The sequence below is a fragment of the Saimiri boliviensis genome, chromosome 8 (genome assembly GCF_048565385.1).
Source record: "Saimiri boliviensis isolate mSaiBol1 chromosome 8, mSaiBol1.pri, whole genome shotgun sequence".
Classification (NCBI taxonomy): domain Eukaryota; kingdom Metazoa; phylum Chordata; class Mammalia; order Primates; family Cebidae; genus Saimiri; species Saimiri boliviensis.
Window position 1 is genome coordinate 21,591,440 of NC_133456.1, and position 24,772 is coordinate 21,616,211.

At 40.6% G+C, this 24,772-nt stretch overlaps 1 protein-coding gene across 5 annotated transcripts in view; it reads left to right on the forward strand.

Moving 5' to 3' along the window:
- C8H3orf20 (chromosome 8 C3orf20 homolog) overlaps positions 1-24,772 on the forward strand; it is a 92,407-nt gene that overhangs the window by 42,822 nt on the left and 24,813 nt on the right. For all 5 annotated transcript variants that reach the window (XM_074404100.1, XM_074404098.1, XM_074404099.1 and 2 more), the window contains 3 exons: positions 4,905-5,036; positions 10,604-10,727; positions 12,176-12,428. In XM_074404100.1, coding sequence (XP_074260201.1) covers positions 4,905-5,036; positions 10,604-10,727; positions 12,176-12,428 — 509 coding nt within the window. The remainder of the gene's footprint in view (positions 1-4,904; positions 5,037-10,603; positions 10,728-12,175; positions 12,429-24,772) is intronic.

Consider the following 24,772-nt stretch of genomic DNA (forward strand, 5'->3'; position numbering starts at 1 on the left):
ACCCTTAGTCTCCGGCCTCTTATCCTCTCAGTTCATCCTCTACACTGGCCACTGACTCTCCTCCTTATGCTCTGATTCCTCAGACCACACCTCTGCTCGGGAATATTCAATTCCTTGAACATGTCTCACCTTTCCTACTCCCTTGGCCTGAAATGCACCACTTCCTGTCTTTGCCAGTGCGACTGTCCTTCCAAATTCCTTCAGAGCCCTGCCCAAACTCCCTCCTTTGTGGCATCCCATCCCACACCCATTTCTGTCTTCCCCCAGTGCAAACACTTTGCATTAGTCACTTGGTAATTAATGTCAGGAACAGGTTCTCATCTCTGCCTGCATATGAGAATCACCTCTGGGACTTTTTATAAAATACAGATCCCAGTCACAGCCCCAGAGCAACCCCAGCTCAGTCGGTATGTTAGGAGTTTTGGATTTCTGTGGTTTTCACAGTATTTTTGAGGCTTGGCCAGGTCTGAGATCCCCAGTCTAGGGGTGTATTGTGTTGTTTCTTAATGTTTAACATTTCATAGCTATATGAAAAGTTTATAATCCCAAGATTAGAAATCAGCTGAAGGCAGGCATTGTAAGTTGTTTGTTACTGTGGCCAAGCAGAGAACTGTGATAAGAATCTGAAGAACTAAATACTAGGGCCAGGTTCGCCAGACTTTGGCTGTGCAACTTTGAAAACCTCTCAGCTTCTCTGAGTCTCAGTTGTGTCATCTATACAAAATGGGTCACTAGAACTGCCCTCCGGCCTCACGGTACTTTCATGAGAAGAAATGAAATAATGGAGGGGAAGGTGCTTTGACATCAATAAAGTGTTTTACCAATGTATTTTAGTTCATTGTTATATTCCTTGGAGCTGCATGAAGAAAAGCACAGTAGAGGCATGTGAAGTCAGGAGTGGCCTGGAAGAGAAGGTGGCCCTGGGGTTGTAGCATGGGGGTGAGTGTATATGATTCACATAGAGAGGAGGAAGAGGGAAAAGTTTCTGGGTAGTGGGAGCAGCATCTGCAAAGGTCGGAGTTGGGACTAAATGTGGTATTTTTAAGAGGTCACAAGTGCTTCTTGTGAAAGAAAGGTGGAGCAAGAGGTGTGTATGGTGTCAGATGGAGGCGGGAGGCCCTGGATGTCAGACTGGGGAGTTTGTATGCTGTCTTGGAGGCTGCAGGGGCCAATTTGTTTTTACCCAGCTGCTATTTCCAGTGTTCTTCCTTACTCTCTGAAGATCCAAGTTTCCCTCTGGTACCATTTCTCTTCAGCCTGAAGAACTTCCTTTGGCTTTCTTGAAGTGCATATCTTCTGGCAATGTATTCTCTGTTTTCTTTCACGAAGAAAAAAAAAAAATCTCTTTATTTAAGGATATTTTTGCTGGATATGATTCTGAGATTTTTTTTTTCTATCAGCATTTTAAAGATGTTGTTGCACTATGTCTGTCTTATAAACTTATAGTTTATAAGAAGTCTGTAGTTATTCAAGTTACTGTTTATTTTCTTTAGCTGCTTGCAAGATTTTCTCTTTTCTTTGGTTTTCTAAGTTTAACTGTGAGGTGTCTAGGTGTGGTTGTCTTCATATTTATTCCATTTACTGAACTTCTTGAGTCTGTAAATTCATTTAAATTTGGTTCACCAAATTTGGGGAATATTCTAAACCTTCTTTAGAAAAAAAAAAACAAAAAAAAAAAACTACTCCAATCTTTCTCCTTTTCTTCTGAGACTCCAATTATATCTATTTTATACTTTTTGATATTGTCCCAAGGGTTCCTAAGCTCTCTTATGTTGTTGTTATTCACATTTGTTTTCTCTTTGCTTTTGAGATTGGATAATTTCTCTTGATCTTCAAGTTCAAAAACTTTATTCTGTCATCTCCATCCTACTATTATGATAATGTAACAATTTAAAATTTCAGGCCAGGCGCGGTGGCTCAAGCCTGTAATCCCAGCACTTTGGGAGGCCGAGGCGGGTGGGTCACGAGGTCAAGAGATCGAGACCATCCCGGTCAACATGGTGAAACCCCATCTCTACTAAAAATACAAAAACTTAGCTGGGCATGGTGGCACGTGCCTGTAATCCCAGCTACTCAGGAGGCTGAGGCAGGAGAATTGCCTGAACCCTGGAGGCGGAGGTTGCGGTGAGCTGAGATCGCGCCATTGCACTCCAGCCTGGGTAACAAAAGCGAAACTCCGTCTCAAAAAAATAAATTAATTAATTAATTAAAAATAAAATTTCAGCGAGATACTTTTATATTCTCTATTTCTCTGCTGAGATTTCATATTTTGTAATTTCTTACAAGTACATTTTCCCTTACCTAATTTAGTGTAGTTAGATTAGTGCTTTAAAGGTCTTGTCTGAAAACTTCAATGTCTGGGTCTTATCAGACAGAGTTGACCTCTGTTGATTATCACTTGCAGAAGTTCACATCTCAGTTCAAGTTTTTATGTTTGTTGTTGTTTTCAACCATAAGGTGTCTTGAGTCTCCTCTGCTCATGGATGGTTCAAGGATCAGCCAGAGACATGGACAGTTTATACATAGAATTCTGGCCTCTCCTTCTCTTGTGCTATCCCTTCTGGAATTCTTTCCACATGTTCCTGTGACTGTGGTTGCTTCAGGTTCTGTCCTCTGGGTTCTTTAGGCCAGAAAGATGGTGGAGTTTGGCCTGCCTTCAGGCTAAAGCTGTAAAACAGCATTATCCCATGCTGATCCTTTCTTTTATATTTTGACTCCTCTTCAAAGTCTGCCTGCATTTGTTCACTCTTCATAGCCTTTGGGTCGTTGTTTTTTGTTTGTTTTTTCAAGTTTATAGTTATCTATGAGGAAGGCAGTCTGTCAGGCACTGACTCAGCTATACTGGAAGTAGAACCAACTGGTTGATTTTTAAGCTGAGGGCTGAAATGCTCAGTCTAGCATTTTTGGTTGACTGGAGAGAGACCAATGGATGGGCTCGTGGAGAGACCAGTTGGGGAGTTACTAGCCAGACCCAACATCATTACAAATGATGGCAATGTTTTTTAAAGGGATCATTTCAATAAAAGAACTCAATGATGCATGGGCATGGCCTTATACATGAAAGGAGGAGGGAATTGTAGATGACTCCATGATGGATTATGTGTCTGAGTGGAAACAGAATTTTCTGAGAGGATCAGTGACCAAAATGGTTTTAGACATGCTTATTTGGTTCAGTGGCCATATCTCTCTGGGCTGCTGTGATGTGGACTCTGACCTATTAGGGTGAGAGATTGGGGATAATGGATAAGATATAATGGGCTGGCTAATAAACTCTCAAGAAGACAAGTCTGTGGTTTGTAGAGCTGCCATACTTGGGAGGTTGGGGGAGATAAAGAGAAACAATCCAGTAAGCAAGGATAATAAATAAAAGCTGCACTGTGCTAAGCTGTGAAATCTGCTGAAATTTGCTAAGCATCCAATGAGAAAATTTCATGGGATAAAACTTTTTACTTTTACTTTACCTTTTACTGTTATTGTCCCCGGGCTCAGAGAAGCTAACCAATTTGTCTAAAATTGCCCAGCTGGTAAGGGACAATGCTGGGATTTGACACCTGCTCAAATCCTGTAGAAGGAGGACAAGAGAGAGGAAAGTTTCATTTAAGAGATAGTGATCAAGTTTGAAGATGTCAAAAGACTTGGCAAGTCATAGTTCAGTACTTTCAGGGTGCTAGAGGGAACCAGTCTTCAGACTGCAGGATATAAGAAAGAAACTCAAAGTAAATAATTTAAGTGTAGATCCCTCGGCAAGCAACTAGAATAGTAGAAGGAAATGGAAGGAGCAAAGCAGAGAGTGTTTTGTTTGTTTGTTTGTTTGTTTGTTGTTCTTTTGGTTCAGAGGCATCCTGGAGGTATTTGTAAGTGAGGGGATATTATAGGTCAGGGACATTGAAGACTAAGAGAAGCCCAGCAGTGCAGGGCTGTACACTCTGAGACTCTCAGGAAGGGTCCCTGTGTTTAAATTGTGCTCTGCACATGCAGTTTGTTCAGCAGCCTTAAATGTGAGTTGCTCTACCTTGTCCTGACAGTATCTGCTCATGCTGGACATAGGCCTTAATGGCTTACAAAACCACTTCCACCATTTTTATCTCATTTGATCCTGATAATAGCCTTTCAATGATTTCATGTGGAAGAAGTTGAGATTTAGTGAAGCTAAATGGCTTGTTATCAGGAGGCAGAGCTGGGACTCACCCATGGACCACAGAGCTCTCAGTAAGGAGTGAATTGTTTTAAGGGCAACTCACCCTCCCCAAGTTGCAGTCTGCTACTGCTTAAAGGAAATCCCACTCTTTTGGAAATGACGATAAAGAGTAGCTGCCCCTTTTTCCACCCATCTTTGGCTCCTCCTCAGGAAAAGAGTAGTGACATATTTGGTGACTTTAAGGGAAGGGACTGAGTATGTGTAGGCCAGGCCCTCCTGGGTACTCTTTGACATATTCCCCCCATCTGCAGAGGGCTTTCGGTGCTTCCTGCTATGTGTTCACCTTCCCACTGTTGTAGGACAAAAGTCGTAGTCAGACCTGGTGCCTGAGTGGGCACATCTCTCTGATTCAGGGATAAAGGATTACCCTCTGATTCAAGCTGCATTCTCAGTCCATTTTTACTGGAACTGAAGCTGACTCACCTGCCAGACACCTGTGTCTCTTTCACAGTGGGTTTCATGCTTGGTTTGGAAAGGAAAGGAGCAGGAATAAGGAAGCATCAGTTACTTTTTCAGCGGATCCCCCAGGGGAGCCTGGAATTTTTCTGTCTTCTCTGTGAAGCTAAATTCTGACACAAGAACCGGAAAGCTCTTACAAATCTTCAGCCCCAAGCCAACAGGGGCTTTGTGCTTTGTGGTGGGTCAGGAAAGGGTGGGTGGGACCGTAGAAGCAGGGATTCTCTGAGTACTGTTTCTTTGTCTACAGGTGAATGAGCAAATGAAGCTAAAGGTGCTGGGACAGGACTCCATCACGGTCACCTTTACCTCCCTGAATGACACAGTAACACTCAGTGTGTCAGCCAACAACTGTCCCCATGGAATGGCATATGAAAAACGGGTAAGGCAGGGCAGACCAGAGCTGACCCCTGGGCATCACAACGTGGGTTGCTGTTTCACATCTTAGGGCCTTTGCTCTTACTCCCCACCACCCTCCCATGCAAGGCCCTGCCTCTTTCTCTGCCATTATTCACTGCCTACTCTTAGCACAACGCTGTCTGTGAAACTTGGTATATCCATTAAGAGTCTTCTGATTATAAGTGACAGAATCAAGTATAGACTAGCTTAAGCATGAAAAGAGAATATAGTGGCTCAATAAATTGAGAAGTCTGTCAATATGCAGTTTCAGGCATGGCTGGATCCAGGCCCTGAAATGATTCCACCAGATCTTCCCATCTCTTGGCTCTGCTTTCTTCTTTGTTGACTTCGTTCTCAAGGAGTTTTTCTCTTGTTGATGACAAGATGACCATAAACATCTCTGGGCTATTATTATACCAGCTTTAGTGCTCCTGGAATAAGGAGGGCTTCTCTTTCCTAAACACTCCAGTAGAAATGCCAACATCAACACTCATTGGCCCTATTAACTGCCCATGCTTGAAACATTCCCTGTGGCCAGGAATATGTGTTGCGCCCACTGGCCAGGCTTGAGGCTGATATCCGTCCTGGGGGCCAATGTGTAAGATTAGCCTCAAATGAACCACCCAGGTAAAGGATAAGGCAGAAGAGTTTCCTAAAGGAAAATCAAGGTGCTGTTACCAGGAGAAGAAATGATGCTGAGTAGAGTAACTACCAGTGCCTGTTAATGACCCTCTCTACCACCCTCTTCCCATCCCAGGTAGAGTCTGTCTTTCCCTCTGCTCATCCCTCCTGGCTGTGACAACCTTCATTCTAGACTCCTTTATTTTCAAGTCTCTCTTCTCCACAAATTTTAAATTCCTTGTTGTTCCCGCTAATGTCTATTGTCCCAGGGCCCAGCATGAGGACTAGTTCAAATTAAGTCTTTACCAAATATTTTTTGGGTGGATGAGAATACAATGGGGATGGGGAGTCCAATTCTTCCATTCAGTGGGTCATCAGGGAGCCTACTGTGTATCTGGTGGTGTCAAGTCAACATCAGGGAGAGAGGTGGAGAGGATTAAAAGACACAGTCCCTGCACCCTGAGTTTATATCCTAAAAGAGAACAGTTGACCTCGAAATAAGATTGGGGTAATCACAGCTCAGGTAGGTTGAACACACTACTTGAGCTCCCCACAGGGGACTCTGCCCACTCAGGGAAGGCTCCTAGGAGCAAAAGCAGGGTGATCACACTTCCCAGTTTGCCCAGAGCCAGTTCCAGTTTATACTGGAGCGATTATACACCTGAAGTATATTTACATGATATTGTAAATACCATGCTGTATTTCCCTCAAATGTGTCCTGGTTTGGATGATAAATTATATGGTCGTCCTGAGCAAGAAGCTCTTAAGCTGTATGGACATTTGCCACTGTATGCCACAAGCTTACAGACTCTCAAAGCTGGCAGAGCCCAGCAAGGGCAGCCAACCCAATGTCCAATAAGGACGTAGGGGTGGGCATTTGTTAGGGGTCTCCTTTGTTACTCCTGGAGGAAAGCATTGCATCTGTTTCTTTTCCCACTACCTTTTGAGTCCAGCAGCATTTCACCTTCATTAACTCATTAACAAATTCAATAAACATTTATTAGCACCTGCAGCAGGCCAAGTTGGCTGCTGGAGAGGTAGAAATAAAGTCTTATTCCCTCTAAACTCTGAAATACTCTCAATCTAATGGAAGGGGCAAAAGCATGGGTACCAGTTATCATCTAGCTTGACTTGTGGTGCACCAGAGCGTCATGTGGAATCTGCTAGGGGATGAGGAGAGGAAGCACTGGAAAAACGCGGTTATCTGTGAATCCGGCATGCATGGGTTATGTCAAAGAGCAAACTACCTGCAAGAGTTTGAGTCTATCTGGGCTGAGATGAATGATCTTGATAATTGATGTATGTACCCTGTCAATTTGGTTCCATGCTCTCACTCTGAAAAGTGATTGGTTTTATTTTTTAATTTTATTTGATTGAGACCAAGTCTTGCTCTGTTGCCAAGTGCAGGCTGGAGTGCAGCGGTGCAATCTTGGCTGACGGCAGCCTCCGCCTCCCAGGTTCCAGTGATTTTGTGCCCTTAGCCTCCTAAGTAGCTGGGATTACAGGCCCATGCCACCACGCCCAGCTCATTTTTGTATTTTTAGTGGAGACAGGGTTTCACCATGTTGGCCAGGCTGGTCTCAAACTCCTGATCTCAGGTGATTTGCCCACCTCAGCCTCCCCAAAGTGCTGGGATTACAGGTGTGAGCCACTACACCCAGCCAGAAAAAGTTATTTTTAGGTGATTAAGTATGCACTGGGTATGAAGTCACCTATCTATGTTTCTTGAAAACTTTTTTAGAATGTGAGTCTACTTTTCTATCAAAGACAATGGATATTAGAAAATTATTCATTCTTATAAAACTGGGGCAGCTCTTTGTTTGGTTATCTCTGAAGCCTGGAATGCAGCTGAGAACCAAGATACAAGCAATTCAAGACCCCTATGAGTAGCTGAGAGAACTCAGTCTCAGTCTGTGTGCCCAACAAGCCCCTTAGGCCTAGGAAAGCCCCTCAGTAATTCGAGTCTTATTTTCGTACCTTAAAGCAACCTCCTCAAGCTGGCATTAGAAGTCTAGAGCTGTGCTGTCTGGTATTGTAGCCGTGAGTCACACACGGCGATTGAGCCCTTGAAATGTGACAAGTCCAAACGGAGATGGGCTCTGCATGGAAACACACACTGCATTTCAAAGACTTGGGAGGAATTGAGAATGTAAAATTTCTCATTAATAATTGGCTATTTTGATGATACATTGACATACCCTATTTTTGAGTTAAATCAATAGATAGAATGAATTTTCCCTTTAAAAATGTTTTTAATGTGGTTACTAGGATGTTTTCAACTGTGCGTGTAGCTCACATTACTTTTCTAGTGGATCATGCTGGGCTAGAGGGTAGAGTCTCTGTTAAGGGAAGCTTATCAAGGCATGGTTTGATAGTGCAGTAGAAGACTGAGAAGTTATTTAAAATGACACAGTAATTCAAAGAGCATAACTGTCTTAAGGAAATGTAACATAGGGATAAACAGACCAATACACTGAGACAGATTCCGAAAACAGTGCTGCATTATAGAAAGCAGAAGCAGATGTTGACCAAGAGTGACTTGCCAAAAAAGTGTTCCGATCATAACATCTCTTAGTTGAGAGTGTCAGCATGTGTACTACGTATGATAACTTTCTAACAAGATAAACAGAAACAATGAGTAAATATGCTTTCTTGTGGGTAATGGGATTTCTAAATGTTGACCTTAACCATGTGGTTAAGCATCTTGGGATATTTTACATGAAAATTAGCTCATCTTGGCTGGGCACAGTGGCTCACACCTGTAATCCCAGCACTTTGGGAGGCCGAGGCGGGCGGATCACAAGGTCAACAGATGAAGACCATCCTGGCCAACATGGTGAAACCCCGTCTCTACTAAAAAATACAAAAATTAGCTGGGCGTGGTGTTGTGCGCCTGTAGTCCCAGCTACTCAGGAGGCTGAGGCAGGAGAATCGCTTGAACCCAGGAGGTGGAGATTGCAGTGGGCAGAGATCGCACCACTGCACTCCAGTCTGGCGACAGAGCGAGACTCTATCTCAAAAAAAAAAAAAAAAAAAGAGAGAGAAAGAAAAGAAAATTAGCTTATTTTGGATTCTTGAACCTTGAGAGCTGCAAGGAGCTTCCAAGAAACTGTGCCAAGTATTGGGGCTGGCAGAGAGTTACAGCTAGGAAGAGGCCATAGGGCATTGGGCCAGTCCCTTGCCTGTCTGGGTCTCAGTTTCCTCATCTATGTAGTGATGCCTGAGGGCCCACCCAGCTTTAACACACTCCCATCCTGGGACTTTTACAGTCCTTCAGTTCCATCTGTGAGTGTTTGTTTGGGGTTGATGATGACTTATCAGTCCCCTTAAGGCTGGAGGTAGGGGTGGGAGCCGCCTCCTCCATCCAAGTCCCTGTCACTAAGAAGCTTATTAAATGACTTCCCCAGATACCCATTGTTCCAGAAAGAGCCACCCGTCAGAGAGACGGGCAGAATGGCCGTTCCAGCTTTTACAGCCCTGAGGCCTGGCTCCTGCTAAATATTTCCATCAAGGCAGCACTTGGGAAGCGAGACAATGGCCTCTGTTTAAATGCTTTATTAGCCCAGTGTGCCACCCCAGGTCTTTTTGGGAAGCAGGCTGGGTATAAATTTCAAATAAATAAATAAATAAATAAGCACAGGAGCAGCAACTGGGGCCACGAATCAGAAAGATGGTTGAGGCTTTGCCATTTGTCGGGACGTCCTTTACAGATTTCCTGCCTGTAGCATAAAGGACTCGTGGGCCGACTTCATTGTTCCTGAGGAAATCTGATACTGCCCACTCTACTCTTGCCACTTGAGGCTTAAATTTCACAGAAGAGAATTTTTTTCCTATCCTCTCTGTGTTACATGGGAGATGCAGAAATGATAGATTTTTCTCTCAAAGAGCTAACTGAATTTAGGGACAAAGGAAGTGAAAAAAAAAATGACCAGGACCCACAGCAGAAAGGACAGGAAGGGACATGTGTGAAAGTTCAGCAGAGGGAGCAATTGCTGTGAGCTGAGGAAATCAGGGAAGGCTTACTAGAGAAAAAGACCAAATATAACTAACTACCTCTGGAAACCGGGCCTGGTTTTGCAGTGCCACTGACATGCCCTAGTTGTTCAGAGCAGGTCTTAGGTTGGGTCTCCTGGGAAACAGACTGTGGGATGGAGCTAAGTATGCAGGAGTTTCCTGGGGACTGCTCTTGGGAATAGCCCCTTTGAGGGTCTGAAGGAAGGCAGAGGGAGAGGGCAGCCATGGCAGAGGCCTCAGTGATCCCAGAGGGAGCCCTGGAACCAGAATGATCCTTCAACATAATCTTGAATGGAAGCAAGAGGCCTGGGCCTTTGTGGCCTACAATGACCAGTCAACCTCTGTAACCTTGGCCAGAGGCAGGTTCTCAGCTGGGCACTGTCAGCAGCCACTGTTCTGGCAGCTGGAGGGATGAAGGGGCTCCTAGGGGATGCACCGCAGCATCCACTGCAGAGGGAAGCTGGCAGGGAAGGTTCTGCAAAGGGCTTTATCATCCACTTATGAATGCATTTACTGAGCACCTGCATGACAGACACTCAAACACACAGGAGACCAAGACTCAGTCCCTTCCCTCCAGGAGCTTACAGTCTAGTGGGGAGACAGGCTCAAACAGCTATCACTTCGCAAAGTGCTAGCTTCCATCTTCAAGCTGCACTGAGCGTGATGAGAGTCCAAGGCAAAAAGTAGTTCTGCCCACTTGAATCAGGGAAAACTCTCCAAGGAGGGGCCGTGAGTCAGGCCTGGGCCCATGTGCAAGAACTCACTGGGCTGAGAGGGAGAGAGGTGTGTTCCAGGTAGGGATGGGGGGGTAATAGCACATCCTCCGAACCAGAGCAAGTCTTAGTTATCCTGGGCTAGGCAGCTGGCTCCTTGAGGGGCCAGTGACACCTGCCCTCCCGCTTTGCCTCTCTCCAGCTGAACCACAAGATTAGCAACATGGACGACAAGGTGTATAAGATGAGCCGAGCCCTGGCTGAGATCAAGAAGCGGTTTCAGAAGACAGCGGCTCAGTTCATTAATTCTATCTTGCTGGCCGCAGGTAAGGAAGCTAAAAGGTGGGCGAAGGCCTATCTGCTGGCTTCCCCAGTCCTTTGACTCTGATAGGCCATCTCAAGGGACAGACCTTTCTTCAAGAACCACTCATTCCATCTCCAGGGAAGTAGGCAAGGTAGAGAAATTTCCCCATTTTAGGTGGGATCGTTGGGCTCAGGTCACTTAAGGACACACAGCTAAGAATAGTGACCTGGGCCCACTGGCATTCCTGAGCTCTCTCCCCATGCGTGTCCCCATGTGATTATCTTATTTTTCTGGGTCTCTCAGTGGCTAACTGTGTCCCTCTTTGTCTCTACCCCACACCTACATTCACCTTTCAGCTCCAACTCACAGATCACCCATCATCCATCTGGAGCCCCTGCTCCCTTCTTCTTTTTGTGGATCTCAGAAGAGAAAAAGCAGTTGCCTCTCCAGGCTCTCTCCTGCAGAGATCCCCCAAGGCCAGCATGGGTGGCCTCAAGATCCTTCCATGTCTGAGCTCCCCTCCTCACTGCTGATGGGCCTGGGAATGAGGAGACATTGACCGCTATTCTGTGCCACCTCCTGGCTGAGCATGGAGGGGCTGTGCTTTCTCCACTGCCTCTCTGGGGAGTTTCTCCTTGTCCCCAGAGACTTCAATTGACCCCTCCTCTGGGAAGCCTTCCTTGACTTCCCTAGCAGAATGGGTCACACCTCCTTTGGGCTCCCATAGCACTTAATTATTTATTTTTTCTTTTTTTTTCCCACACAAGTGAAAGAAAGGATCCCATAGCACTTTATACATGTTCTAGTTATACCTCTTACTACTTAGCATTGTGACTATGTCCCCTGTCCTGTTCCTCGGCTGGGAATTTCCAGTGGCTGGGAATTCTGTCTTGGGGTACCTCTGCATGCTCAGCACCCACATGCGAGAAATGCTGGTGAGTGAAGAGACAAGAGGTCTCTGGCCTTAGAAGTTTTCCAGTCTAGTAGAGAAAGCAAGACAAAAATATCAATAAATATAATACAACAAAGAAAAAGAAAGTAGATGGAATCAACTTACAGCTGGAGACACAGGGAATAGCATTGTCAAGGAAGGAACAGCGTGGACCAGGAATGCATTGTGTAGCTAGCCTCTACATTAGGCAATGGGGAGGACACAGACTGAATAGAAACAGGCTCCAGCCTGGGTGAGGAGAGTGAGATTGTAGCTAGGTGTCTTGAAGAATGAGTAGAAAGGAGATCTATTCATTCTTACGTTCTTAAAACCCACTGTTTGGCAGCATCACTGATGAATGACTGCCCTGGGACAGAGGCACTGTACTGGAAGCAGAGGGGAGGTGCTGAGAACCAGTGAGAGTGGAGGGGAGGCGATGGGGGTGAGCCGAGGTATGCTTTGATGTTTCCAGTCTGGGACTAGGGGCAGAAGAGTCCTGGCCATGAAGGGAAAATGACAGTGGCGTCTTCTGTTAACAGGTCTGTTCACCATTGAACATCCCACCAAAACAGAGGAGGCAGAATTTGTTCGGTTCAACATAAGATCTGGAACTCACCCCGAGCGGGTCCCCAACCTAGGTTTATACTCAGGAGAAAGCCTTTTACGATCTCAGTCAACCCAACCGGAATCCTTAATTGCAGAGACTTTGAAGGATGAGCCTGGGTCTTCTCCTGTGAGCCCAGTTCGGAAGAAGATCACCAGAATCCACACAACAGCCAGGGAAACATCCAGGTTTGCTTGGCACTTCATGTCTTCTGCAGCATCGGGTGTTGGGATGGGCAGTGGGCACAGGATAGTGAACCCAACAGATGGAGCCCCTCTCTTTTGGAGCTTAAATTCCAAGGGCAAGTAAAGCGAGGAGATAAACACATGAACAAATGAAATAATTTTAGGCAGTGATGTGGGCTAGGAAGAAAAGAATTGGAATAATAGGTTAGGGCAGGGGTTGGCTGTGGACCAAATTTGGACAAGCTGTTAATTTTTTGTGGGTGAGCTAAGAATGCTTTTTATATTTTTAAGTGCTTGAAGGGAAAAAAAATCAAAGGATTTCATGAAAGGCAAAATGATATAAAAATTTAAATGTCAGCTGGGCACAGTGGCTCACGCCTATAATCCTAGCACTTTGGGAAGCCAAGGATGGTGGATCACAAGGTCAGGAGTTTGAGGCCAGCCTGGCCAATATGGTGAAACCCCATCTCTACTAAAAATACAAAAATCAGCCGGGTCTGGTGGTGGGCGCCTGTAATCCAAGCTAGTTGGGAGGCTGAGGCAAGAGAATGGCTTGAACCTTGGAGGCAGAGGTTGCAGTAAGCCAATATTGCACCACTGTACTCCAGCCTGGGCAAAAGAGCAAAACTCCATCTCAAAAAGAAAAAAAATTTAAATGTTGGTAGCCATAAATAAGGTTTTCTGGGAATACAGCTATACCCACTCATTGCCCTATCATCCCTAGCTGCTTCCTCGTGACAGTGGGCACATTGAGGGTTTGGCCTGCAAAGCCTTGAGTATTTACTATCTGTCTCTCTTATAGAAAATGTTGCCTGGCATCTGGGATAGAAAGTGACTGGAAAGTGGGGTGGGATGGGCTATGGTAGAGGGTGAGGGAAGGCGTTTCTGAGGAGATGAAATTGAAACGGAGGTGCAAAGGATGAGAAACAGGTGGCCAGGAACAGACATGGGGAGGGAACACCAGGCAGAGGGCACAGCAAGTCCAAAGGCACTGAGACAGGAATGAGGTGGTATGTGCGGGACAGTAAGAAGGCCAGTGAGGCTGGAGTGTGGTGGAGAAGGGGACAACGATGTGAATTGAGGACTGAGATGTAGTCAGGAATTTGGTCATGTAGCCTTGATAGTGTTATAGAGGCCATTCCATAAAGAAGTGACATCACTGGATTTATCTTTATTTTTTTATTTTTTGAGACAGGATCTCGCTTTGTCACCCAGGGTGGAGTGCAGTAGTATGATATCAGCTCACTGCAACCTCTGACTCCTGGCTTCAAGCGATTCTCCTAATGTTAATTTTTTTCTGTATATAATACATGGCATGAATGGGCAAAATTTGTTTATCCATTTACCCACTGAAAGACATTTGGATTGTTTTCAGCTTTTTCTGATTATGATAAAACTCCTGTAAATCCTCATGAGCAGGCATACATGTGAGCATAAGTCTTCATTTCACTTGGGTAAATACTTAAGAGCTGGATTGCCTGGTTTTATAGTAAATGCGTGTTTAACTTTGTAAGAAACTGGCAGCTGTCTTCCCAAGTAGCTGTACCATTACACATGCCCACCAACAGTGTAGGAGCGTTCCAGTTGCTCCATATCTTTGTTAGCATTTGGTATTGTCAGGGTTTGGTTTCTGTTGTTTTTGTTTTTTTGCCATTCAATAGACAAGTAGTGATATCCCATTATCATTTTAATTTGCATTTCCCTAATAACTAAAGTTGTTAAGCATCTTTTCATGGCTTGTTTACCATTAATATATTTTCTGTGTTGAAGTATCCAAATCTTTTGCCCATTTCAAAGTTGGATTGTTTTTTTATTGTGAGTTTTGGGAGTTCTTTATTCTGGGTATAAGTCCTTCATCAGATATGTGACTTGAAATGTTTTCTTCCACCTGTGGCTTAATTTTTTATTCTCTTAACAGTGTGTTTGCAGAGTAAAATGTATTTGGATGAAGTCTAATTGATGTAGGTTTTTTCCTTTTTCTGAACTGTGATTTGTTATCATGTCTAAAAGCCCTTTGTTTTACCCAGTGAATCTCAGCCAGAGATGAGTTTGCCCCCCAGGGGACATTTGACAATGTTTGGAGATATTTTTTATTAACAGGACTAGAAAGTGGGTGCTACTGCCATCTAGTGAGTTGAGCCCAGAGATGCTGGTAAACATCCAGCAATGCACAAAACAGTTCTACATAACAAATCATTATGAAGTCCAAAATGTCAGTAGTGCCAAGATTGAGAATCCCTGGCCTAACTCAATGTAACAAAAATTTCTCCTAAGTTTTCTTCTAAAAGCTTATTATAGTTTATGTTTTATATTTAGGTCTATAATCCATTTTGAGTTAATTTTTATATAAGGTATAATGTATGAACTAAAGTTTGTTTGTTTTACATATGGATAGTCAATTGTTCCAACAGTTTTTTTTTTAAAGATCAATTTCTCCATTAAATTGTCTTTGTATCTTTGTAAAAAACCAATGGGCTGTATTTGTGTGGGTCTCTTTCTAGACTGTTTTGTTAATATGGTGAATTACACTGATTTCAAATGCTGAACCAGTCTTGCATTCCTGGGATAAACTCCACTTGATCATAATGTATTATTCTTTTTCAATATTGCTGGATTCAATTTGCTAGTATCTTGTTGAAGAGTTTTTCATTTCTACTCATGAGGGTCTGTAGTTTTCCTTTCTTGTAATGTTTTTTTCTGCTTTATCAGAAAAACGTTGGTCTAATGAGTTGGGAAGCATTCTCTTCTATTTTCTGTTGAATTGGTATTGTTTTCCTTAAATTTCTGGTAGCATTAGCCAGTGAAATCCTCTCACCTAGAGTTTTCTTTGTAGAATTTTTTTTTTTTTTTTTTAAGGTGGAGTCTCTGTCTGTCTCCCAGACTGGAGTGCAGTGGTGTGATCTCGGTTCACTGCAACCTCCGCCTCCTGGGTTCCAGCAATTCTCCTACCTCAGCCTCTTGAGTAGCTGGGATTACAGGCATGTGCCACTACACCTAGCTAATTTTTGTATTTTTAGTAGAGACAGGGTTTTGACATGTTGGCCAGCCTGGTCTCAAACTCCTGACCTCAGGTAATCTATCTGCCCACCTCAACCTCCCAGAGTGCTGGGATCACAGGCATGAGCCACCTCGCTCGACCTATAGAAAGCTTTTAAAAGCAAAATTACTTTAATAAATATAGGGTGGCTATTCAGGGTATCTGTTTATTTTTGAGTGAACTTTAGCAATTTGTGTCTTTAAAGGAACTGATCTATTTCATCTAAGTTATTGAAATTATATGTATGACGTTGTTGGTTGTTTTTCCATATTATCTTTTTAATGTCCGTAGGGCCTTTTGTGACATCCCTCTTTTATTTATGATCCTGGTGATTTGTGTCTTCTCTTTTTTTATCTTGGTCATTCTGACAATAGTTTCATCAATCATACTGATTCTTCCAAAGAATCAGCTTTTGAGTTCAATGATTTTTCTCTATTGCTTTTCTATTTTCCATTTCATTGACTTCTGCCCTTTATTTTTATCTTTTATCTGCTCATTTTATATTTAATTTGTGATTTTCTATTTGTAAGCTTAGATTATTGGCTTGAAGACTTGTTTTCTACTATGTAAATATTTAATCCTCTAAATTTTCTTCTAATCACTGCTCTACCTGCATCCCACAAGTTTTGATATGTTGGATTTTAAGTTTTATTCAGATTAAAATAATTTATAATTTTCCTGTTATTTTATCACTGATGCATGGGTTATCTAGAATTCTGATGCTTAAGTTCCAAATATTTGAGAACTTTTCAGATAACTTTCTGTCATTGATTTTTAGTTCATTTCTGGCACAATCTGAGAATATATTTTGTATGATATTCTTTCTTTTCAGTTTGCTAAAATTTGTTATTTGACTTCAGACTATGGTTGATCTTGGTATATGATATATGTGTACTTGAAAAGAAAATGTATTCTGTTCTTGTTAAGTGGATTATTCAATGAATGTCAATGACATCAAGTTGGTTGTTAGTGTTAAGGTCTTCTGTATTGTTGTTGATTTTTGTCTTCTTGTTTTATTGAGGAACATTCTTGATAAAGGAGTGTTACTATCTTCTACTATGATTGTGAATTTGTCTATTTTCTTTCAAGGTTTTTACCAGTTTTTTACTTCATACATTTTGGAGCTTTGTTGCTAGGTACAACACATTTAGGATTATTATGTCTTTTTGGTGAATTGACATTTTATCATTATGTAATGTCTTTCTTCGTACCTAGAAAGTTTTTTGTTCTGAAGTCTACTTTGATAATAATGTGTCATCTTCAGCTTTCTTTTGATTAGTATCTGCATTATATGACTTTTTCAGCTTTTACTTTTAATATGTCTATGTCATATTTAAAGTGAATTTCTTATAGCCAGTGTGTACAATAATTGTATTTTTATTCAATCTGACATGATGATGTCTTTTAATTAGTATATTTAGACCATTTATATTTAATGTAATTATTGAAATGATTGGATTTGTCTACCATTTTATTATTTTCTGTTTGTAGTCTCTGCTTTTTTGTTCCTCTCTTTCTCTGTTTTGAGTTTTTTTTAAATTTTTTGAATGTTTTTAGTATTCCATTTTAATTTATATATTGGCTTAAAAATTTTTTTTGTTCTTTAGGGTTTACATTCCATATACCTTAACTTTTACAGTCTTTAAGTTTAATATTTACCACTTCAAGAGAAATGTAGAAGCCTTGCAACCATGTAAGATTCTTTCCTCCCTTTACACTATTATTTGTCATATGTATTACATTTACGTATTTTGAAACACCTCAACAATGTTAGTCTTTGATTTCATTAGTCATACATATTTTTAAGAATTTAAGAAAAATCTATATACTCGTATATTTATCATTTGTATCATCTGTGGTTCTTCCTTAATTCCTGAAGTTCCAAATTTTCCTCTGGGATCGTTCCCCTTTAGCCTGAAGAATTTCTTCTAGAGCAGGTCTGCTGCTGATAAATGCTTTTAATTTTCCTTAATCTGAATACATATTTATCTTGCCTTAATTTCTAAAGGATATTTTCCACTGGATATTGAATTCTGGTTCTACAGATATTTTTGCTTTTTCTTCAGCATGCTAAGATTTTTGGGGAATGTTCTATGCATCATCAATTTGGTGTGAGTCCAGAACATATGGCGGTTTATACATGGAATTAGGAAATACCCCTCTCCTGTTCTCTTATCTGTAGGATTTCCCCTATACTCTCCAGCTCCTAGAGAAATTATTTATTTTATGGGAAAACAAAACAAAAAACAGGAATTCTCAGAGTTGTAACCATTGACACCTTCACACAATTCTCATGACTGGGCCTGCCCTTAGAGTGAAGTGGCAGTAGAAGAGAGATTTTTAAAATATTGGAAACTCTACCCAGACTCTGCATGCCATGGCCACTTTTACCAATTTCCTTTATCCAAGGGATAGGTTTTCTCTCAAAATTTGTAGATGCCAATGCCATTGCTGGCACTGCCATGATAGTGCAGTTCTGCTGCTTGGACTAACCTTGCAGCAGAAACAGAAGGGGAAGAGGAAATTAAAAGATCCTTTCAGGATCACAGAGGCATTTTTTCCAGGTCCTTTGGCTAAAAGGAGTCCTCAGTTTTTACTAGTCATTTGTACTGTTCAGTTCTCAGCTCATTCTTGAATCCATGCTAGGAGATATAGCAAGAAAAATAAAACCAGAAACTCACCACATTCATACTGATCATTCATGTTTTGACTCCTCACCCCTCCTTCCCACAGTCCACCTACTATTTACCTTTCAAGTCATCAGGTAGTTTTAAAAACTATCCTGGGTTTTTAGTTGTAATCAGTGGGAGAAATAAGCTGTGGTGTGCTTACTCCATCTTGGTCAGAACTGGAAGACATTGTTGATTTCTGTATATTGACGTTTTATCCAATAATGTTGATCAATTCATTAATTAATACTTTGTAAGTACATACTTTTGGACTTCTTACATATACACACTTGTTCTCTATAAGACTAATTTCTTCTTTCCAAATATACCTTTTGGTTTCTTTTCTTACCTACCTACACTGGTTAGGTCCTCCAATGCAATTTTGAATACGAGTGGTAATAATAGGCATTCTTGGTTCATTCCAATTTTAGGAGAAATTTTTCCCTATTTTACCATTATGCTGTTGATTTTATATAGAAACCCTTTATTAGATCGAGGAAATTTCCTTCTATTCCTAGTTCGCTAGGAGTATATATCATCAGTAGATTCTAAATTTTATCAAATAATTTTTCTGCATCTACTGAGATGAGCATATGATTTTCCTCCTTTATTATTGTGGTAAATTGTACTGATATTAATATGGATATATTTCAGATGTTCAACCAGTCTTACATTCCTGACATAAACTCAACTTGGGTATGATACATTTCCTTTTTAGGAATTTCTGGATTTGAATGTGCTAGTACTTTTAAGAGTTTTTGTATCTGTGTTTATAAGGCAGGCTGGTCAATAATGTTTCCTTTCTTGTCATGTTATGGTCAGAAGTATTTCTTCTTTAACTATTATCTGGTGGAGTTTGTGTACTTATGGATTATTTCTTTCCTAAATATTTGATAGAATTTGCCAGATAAGTCACCTCTTCCTGGGATTTTCTTTCAGTGAAAGTTTTTAACTAAAATTTTTATTTTTAGTAGAGATAGGGCTTACTCAGATTTATTTTTGTGTTTATTTTGATAAGTTAGATTTTTCTAGGAATTTACCATTTTATCTAAATGTTTAAATATGTTGAAGTCTTTAGAAATATTCTCTTGCAATATTTTAAATGACTATGGGATCTCTAGTGATACCCTCTTTTACAATACTAGTGTAATTTTTTTTTTTTTGCCATTTTTATTTTCTCCTTGAGCAGTCTTTCCAGGATTTATTGATTTATTAGTGTTTCCAAATAACCAAATTTTAATTGTGTTGATCTTCTCATACATTTATCTTATTATTTTATTAATTTTTACTCATGTTTATTATTTCCTTCTGTCTACTTTCTTTGGGTTTAATTTTGTATTATTCTTCTGACTTCTTGAGGTGAATGCTTAGATAATTGGGCTTTTTCTTTATCCTTTTTGAACATATACATATAATATTATGTATTTCCCTCAAAGTCCAGGTTTAGCTGTATCTCACAGGCTTTGATACACCATATGGTAATTATTAAGCTCAAAATACTTTATAATTTTCATTCTTGTTTCTTTCTTGTCCCATTGGATATTTAGAGTGTGTAACTTTATTATACCATTTGGAGATTGTCTATTTACCATTTTTTCTTTTTAATGTTAAATTGTGTTGTGGTCAGAGAAACAAACTACGTAATTTCAGTGCTCTGAAATTTGCTTAGACTTGTTTTATGGCCCAGCACATAGCCAATTTTGGTAAACGTTTCATGTGGAGTTAAAATGGTGCATATTCTGCAGTTTTTTTGAACACTATAAGGTCAAATTTATTTATTAATTATATTGCTTAAATCTTATATATATTCATAAATATTTTCTTATTTGTATCATTTACTGACAGAAGTGTGTTAATATCTCCACTATAATTTTGGAACTCTCTATTTCTCCTTTTATTTCTGTCAATTTTTGCTGTGTATATTTTGAAGCTATGTTATTAGACAAATACAAACAGAATTGTAAACATTGTGAATTTTCCATTTTATTATAAACTCGATCTCTAGAAATATTTTATGTAGTACATCCTGTGTTCTCTAGTATTAGTATAATTGTGTTAGTTTTCTTTTTTGTTATTTTTGTAATATATCTTCTTTTCATGTTTTAATTTTTTTTACTTTCACCCTTTCTGTTCCTTTATTTTAAGGTCTGTCTCTTTTAAGAATTATATATTTCTTGTTTTTAAATTAAATTTGATCTTTCAGTCTTTGTCTTTTAATTAGAGTATTTAATCTTTTTACATTAATATAATTACTTAAATATTTGGGCTTAAGTGTACAACCTTACTGTTTGTTATTTGACTCACTTGCTCTGTATTCTTCTTTCCTTTTTTTCCTGATTGTGTATTAATAAAAGTTTTTTGTTTTTTTTATTCTAAGTTCATCCATCTATTATTTAAATACTTAAACATTATCTTAGTGTTTATTTAGTGGTGACTCCAGAGACTATAACACAAATCCATAATTAATTACTAAAGTATAATATAATCTAGCATTTTTACCACTTTCCAGACTGCAGTGATCTTAGAATATTTTGTCCATTTACCTTGTTTTGCACTATTATTGTCATGTTTTAATTCTATACATATGTTATAAACCACCCCAAGAGATGCTATTAATGACTTTTTTTTTTTTCTGAGATGAAGTCTCACTCTGTCACCCAGGCTGGAGTGCAGTGGCATGATATCACAGTTCACTGCAACCTCCACCTCCTCATTTCAAGCTATTCTCCTGCCTCAGCTTCCCTAGTAGCTGGGATTACAGGTGCCTACCACCACGCCTGGCTCATTTTTTGTATTTTTATAATAGAGATGGGGTTTCATCCTGTTGGCCAGGCTGGTCTTGAACTCCTCACCTTAAATGATCCACCTGCCTCACCCTCCCAAAGTACTGGGATTACAGGTGTGAGCCACTGCACCCAGCCTACTATGAACAAATTTATATAGTTTATATTTAGATTTGCCCATATATTTACTTTTTTCATTGTTCTTTATTTTAATATACATAAGACTATTCAGATTTTTAATTTCCTTTTGTGTCTATTTTGGTAAGTCAGCTTTTTCTAGGAATTTATCCCTTTCATCTAAATGTTTAAATATGTTAAAATGAAGTTTTTCAAAATATCCTCTTGTGATATTTTAAATGACTGTAAGATCTGTGATGATACTCCTTTTCATATTAACTAGTATTAGGTATTTGTGCCTTTTCTTTTTTCTTCATGCTTCCATTTAGGATCATTTTCCTTCTGCCTGAATAGCTATCTTCAAATTCTTTTTAAGTATGCTGGAGTTTTTTGGGTTTTACCTATGTCTTTATTTTTATTAAAGATCTTTATTCACTCTTTTCTTTCTTTTCTCTTCTCTTATCTTCTTTTCTTTTCTTATTGAGACAGTCTCGCTTTATTGCCCAGGCTGGAGTGCAGTGGTGCAATCTCAGCTCGCTGCAACCTCTGCATCCTGGGTTCAAGCGATTCTCATGTGTCAGCTCATTTGCTGGGATTATAGGCATGTGCCACCATGCCTGGCTAATTTTTATATTTTTAGTAGAGATGGGGTTTCACCGTATTGGCCAGGCTGGACCTCAAGTGGTCCATCTGCCTTGACCTCCCAAAGTGCTAGGATTACAGGCATGAGCCACCATTTGAGATGGAGTCTCATATTGTCACCCAGGCTGGAGTGAAGTGGCATGATCTCGGCTCACTGCAACCTCCGCCCCCACCAGGTTCAAGTGATTCTCATGCCTCAGCCTCCTGAGTAGCTGGGACTACAGGCATGCGCCACCATACCCAGCTGATTTTTGTATTTTTAGTAGAGATGGGGTTTCACCATGTTGCCCAGGCTGGTCTCGAACTCCTGACTTCAAATGATCCACCTGGCTCAGCCTCCCAAAATGCTGGGATGACAGGTGTGAGCCACCGCACCTGGCCCATTTCAACTACACTTTGAATGATATTTTCTATGTTCTTATGGTTGGCAATTATTTTCTTTTAGCACCTTGAAGATGTTTTCCTGCTGTTTTCTGGCTTCTACCTTTTATTAAGGATTCAGCTGTTGGCCTTATTGTTGCTCTTTGAAGGTACTGCATCTTTTTTCCTCTGGATGCTTTTTCTCTCACCTTTAGTTAGTGACTTTTCTTTAAAGGCTTTTCTATGATGTGCCTAAATACGATTTTCATTGTACTTATCCTGTTTGTAGAACTTCTTGATATGACACTTTGATTATTTAGAAAACATTCTTAGCCATTATTTCATTAAATATTTCTTCTCTTTTCTCATTTTCTCCTCTTTTTTCTCTTTTTCTCCCTCCCTTCCTCCTTGTGACCTCCTTTCCTCCTTCCCCACCTTTCCACTTTTTCTTTCTTTTCTCTCTATCCAAGTACACCTTTTTACTAAGTTTCATGTACAGGCATACCTTGGAAATACTGTGGGTTTGGTTCCAGACCACTACAATAAAGCACATATTACAATAAAGCAAATCACACAAATTTTTTGGTTTCCCAGTACTTACAAAAGTTCTATTTATAGTATATTGTAGTCTATTAAGTGTGCAACAGCATTACCTCTAAAAACGCAATGTACATACCATAATTTTAAGATATATTTTTGCTGAAGATATGCTAGTACACATCTGAGACTTCAGCAAGTCCTAATCTTTTTGCTGGTGGAGGGTCTTGCCTTGATGTTGATGGCTGCTGACTGATTAGGGTAGTAGTTGCTGAAGGTTAGAGCGGCTATGGTAATTTCTTGAGAGAAGACAGCAGTAAAGTTTGCCTCATTAATTAACTTCTTTCACAAAAGATTTCTCTGTAACATTTGATGCTGTTTGATAGCATTCGCCCATGGAACTTTTTCAAAACTGGAGTTAGTCCTCTCAAACTCTGCTGCTGTTTTATCAACTAAATTTCTGTAGCGGTCTAAATCTTTTGTTATTTCATCAATGTTCATGGCATCTTCACCAGGAGTAGATTCTGTCTCAACAAACCACTTTCTTTGCTCATCCATAAGAAGCAACTTTTCATCTGTTCAAGTTTATTCATGAGATTGCAGCAATTCAGTCACATCTTCCACCTTCACTTATAATTCTAGCTCTGTTGCTATTTCTTTTCTTTCTTTCTTTCTTTCTTTTTTTGGTGGGGGGTGGGGAGACAAAGTCTCACTCTGTTGCCCAAGCAGTGGCACAATCTTGGTTCACTGCAACCTCTACCTCCAAGGTTCAAGCGATTCTCCTGCCTCAGCCTCCTGAATAGCTCAGACTACAGGTACACACCATCATGCCCAGCTAAATTTTGTATTTTTTTAAATTGTACTTTAGGTTCTGGGGTACATGTGCAGATCATGCAGGATCGTTGCATAGGTACATACATGGAAAGGTAGTTTGCTGCCTCCATCCCCCATCACCTATATCTGGCATTTCTCCCCGTGTTATCCCTCCTCCACCCGTGCTGTCCCTCCCCTAGCACCCACCAACAGACCTCAGTGTGTGATATTCCCCTCCCTGTGTCCATGTGTTCTCATTGGTCAACACCCACTTACAAGTGAGAACATGTGGTGTTTGGTTTTCTGTTCTTGTGTCAGTTTGCAGTGATGGTTTCTAGATTCATCCATGTCCCTACAAAGAACATGAGCTCATTGTTTTTTATGACTGCATAGTATTCCATGGTGTATATGTGCCACATTTTCTTTGTCCAGTCTATCATTGATGGGCATTTGGGTTGGTTCTAGGTCTTCGCTATTGTAAACAGTGCTGTAATGAACATATGTGTGCATGTGTCTTTATAATAGAACAATTTGTAATCCTTTGGGTATATACCCAGCAGTGGGATTGCTGGATCAAATGGAATTTCTATTTCTAGATCCTTGAGGAATTGCCACACTGTCTTCCACAAAGGTTGGACTAATTTACACTCCCACCAACAGTGTAAAAGTGTTCCTATTTCTCCACATCCTCTCCAGCATCTGTTGTCTCCTGATTTTTTAATGATCGCCATCCGAACTGGCATGAGATGGTGTCTCAATGTGGTTTTGATTTGCATTTCTCTAATGACCAGTGATGATGAGCATTTATGTTCGTTGGCCTCATGTCTTCTTTTGAAAAGTGTCTGTTCATATCTTTCACCCACTTTTGAATGGGTTTGTTTTTTTCTTGTAAATCTGCTTTAGTTCTTTGTAGATTCTGGATATTAGCCCTTTGTCAGATGGGTAGACTGCAACGTCCGCCTCCTGGGTTCAAGTGATTCTTCTGCCTCAGCCTCCTGAGTAGCTGGGATTACAGGCACCCACCACGCCCAGCTAATTTTTGTATTTTTAGTAGAGACAGGGTTTCACTTTGATGGCCAGGATGATCTTGATCTCCTGAGCTCGTGATCTGCTTGCATTGGCCTCCCAAAGTGCTGGGATTAACAGGCGTCAACCACCGTGCCTGGCCTGTTTGTTTGTTTAGAGATGGGGTATCACTATGTTGCCCAGGCTGGACTCAAACTCCTGGGCTCAAGAGATCCTCCTACCTCAGCCTACCAGGTAACTGAAACTACAGACACATGCTACTGCACACAGCTTTAGTTGTATGTTTGAATCTAAAATGCATCTCTTGTAGGAAGCATGTAATTGGATTACAGTTGGATTTCCATTCTGCCATCTAAGTTTTGT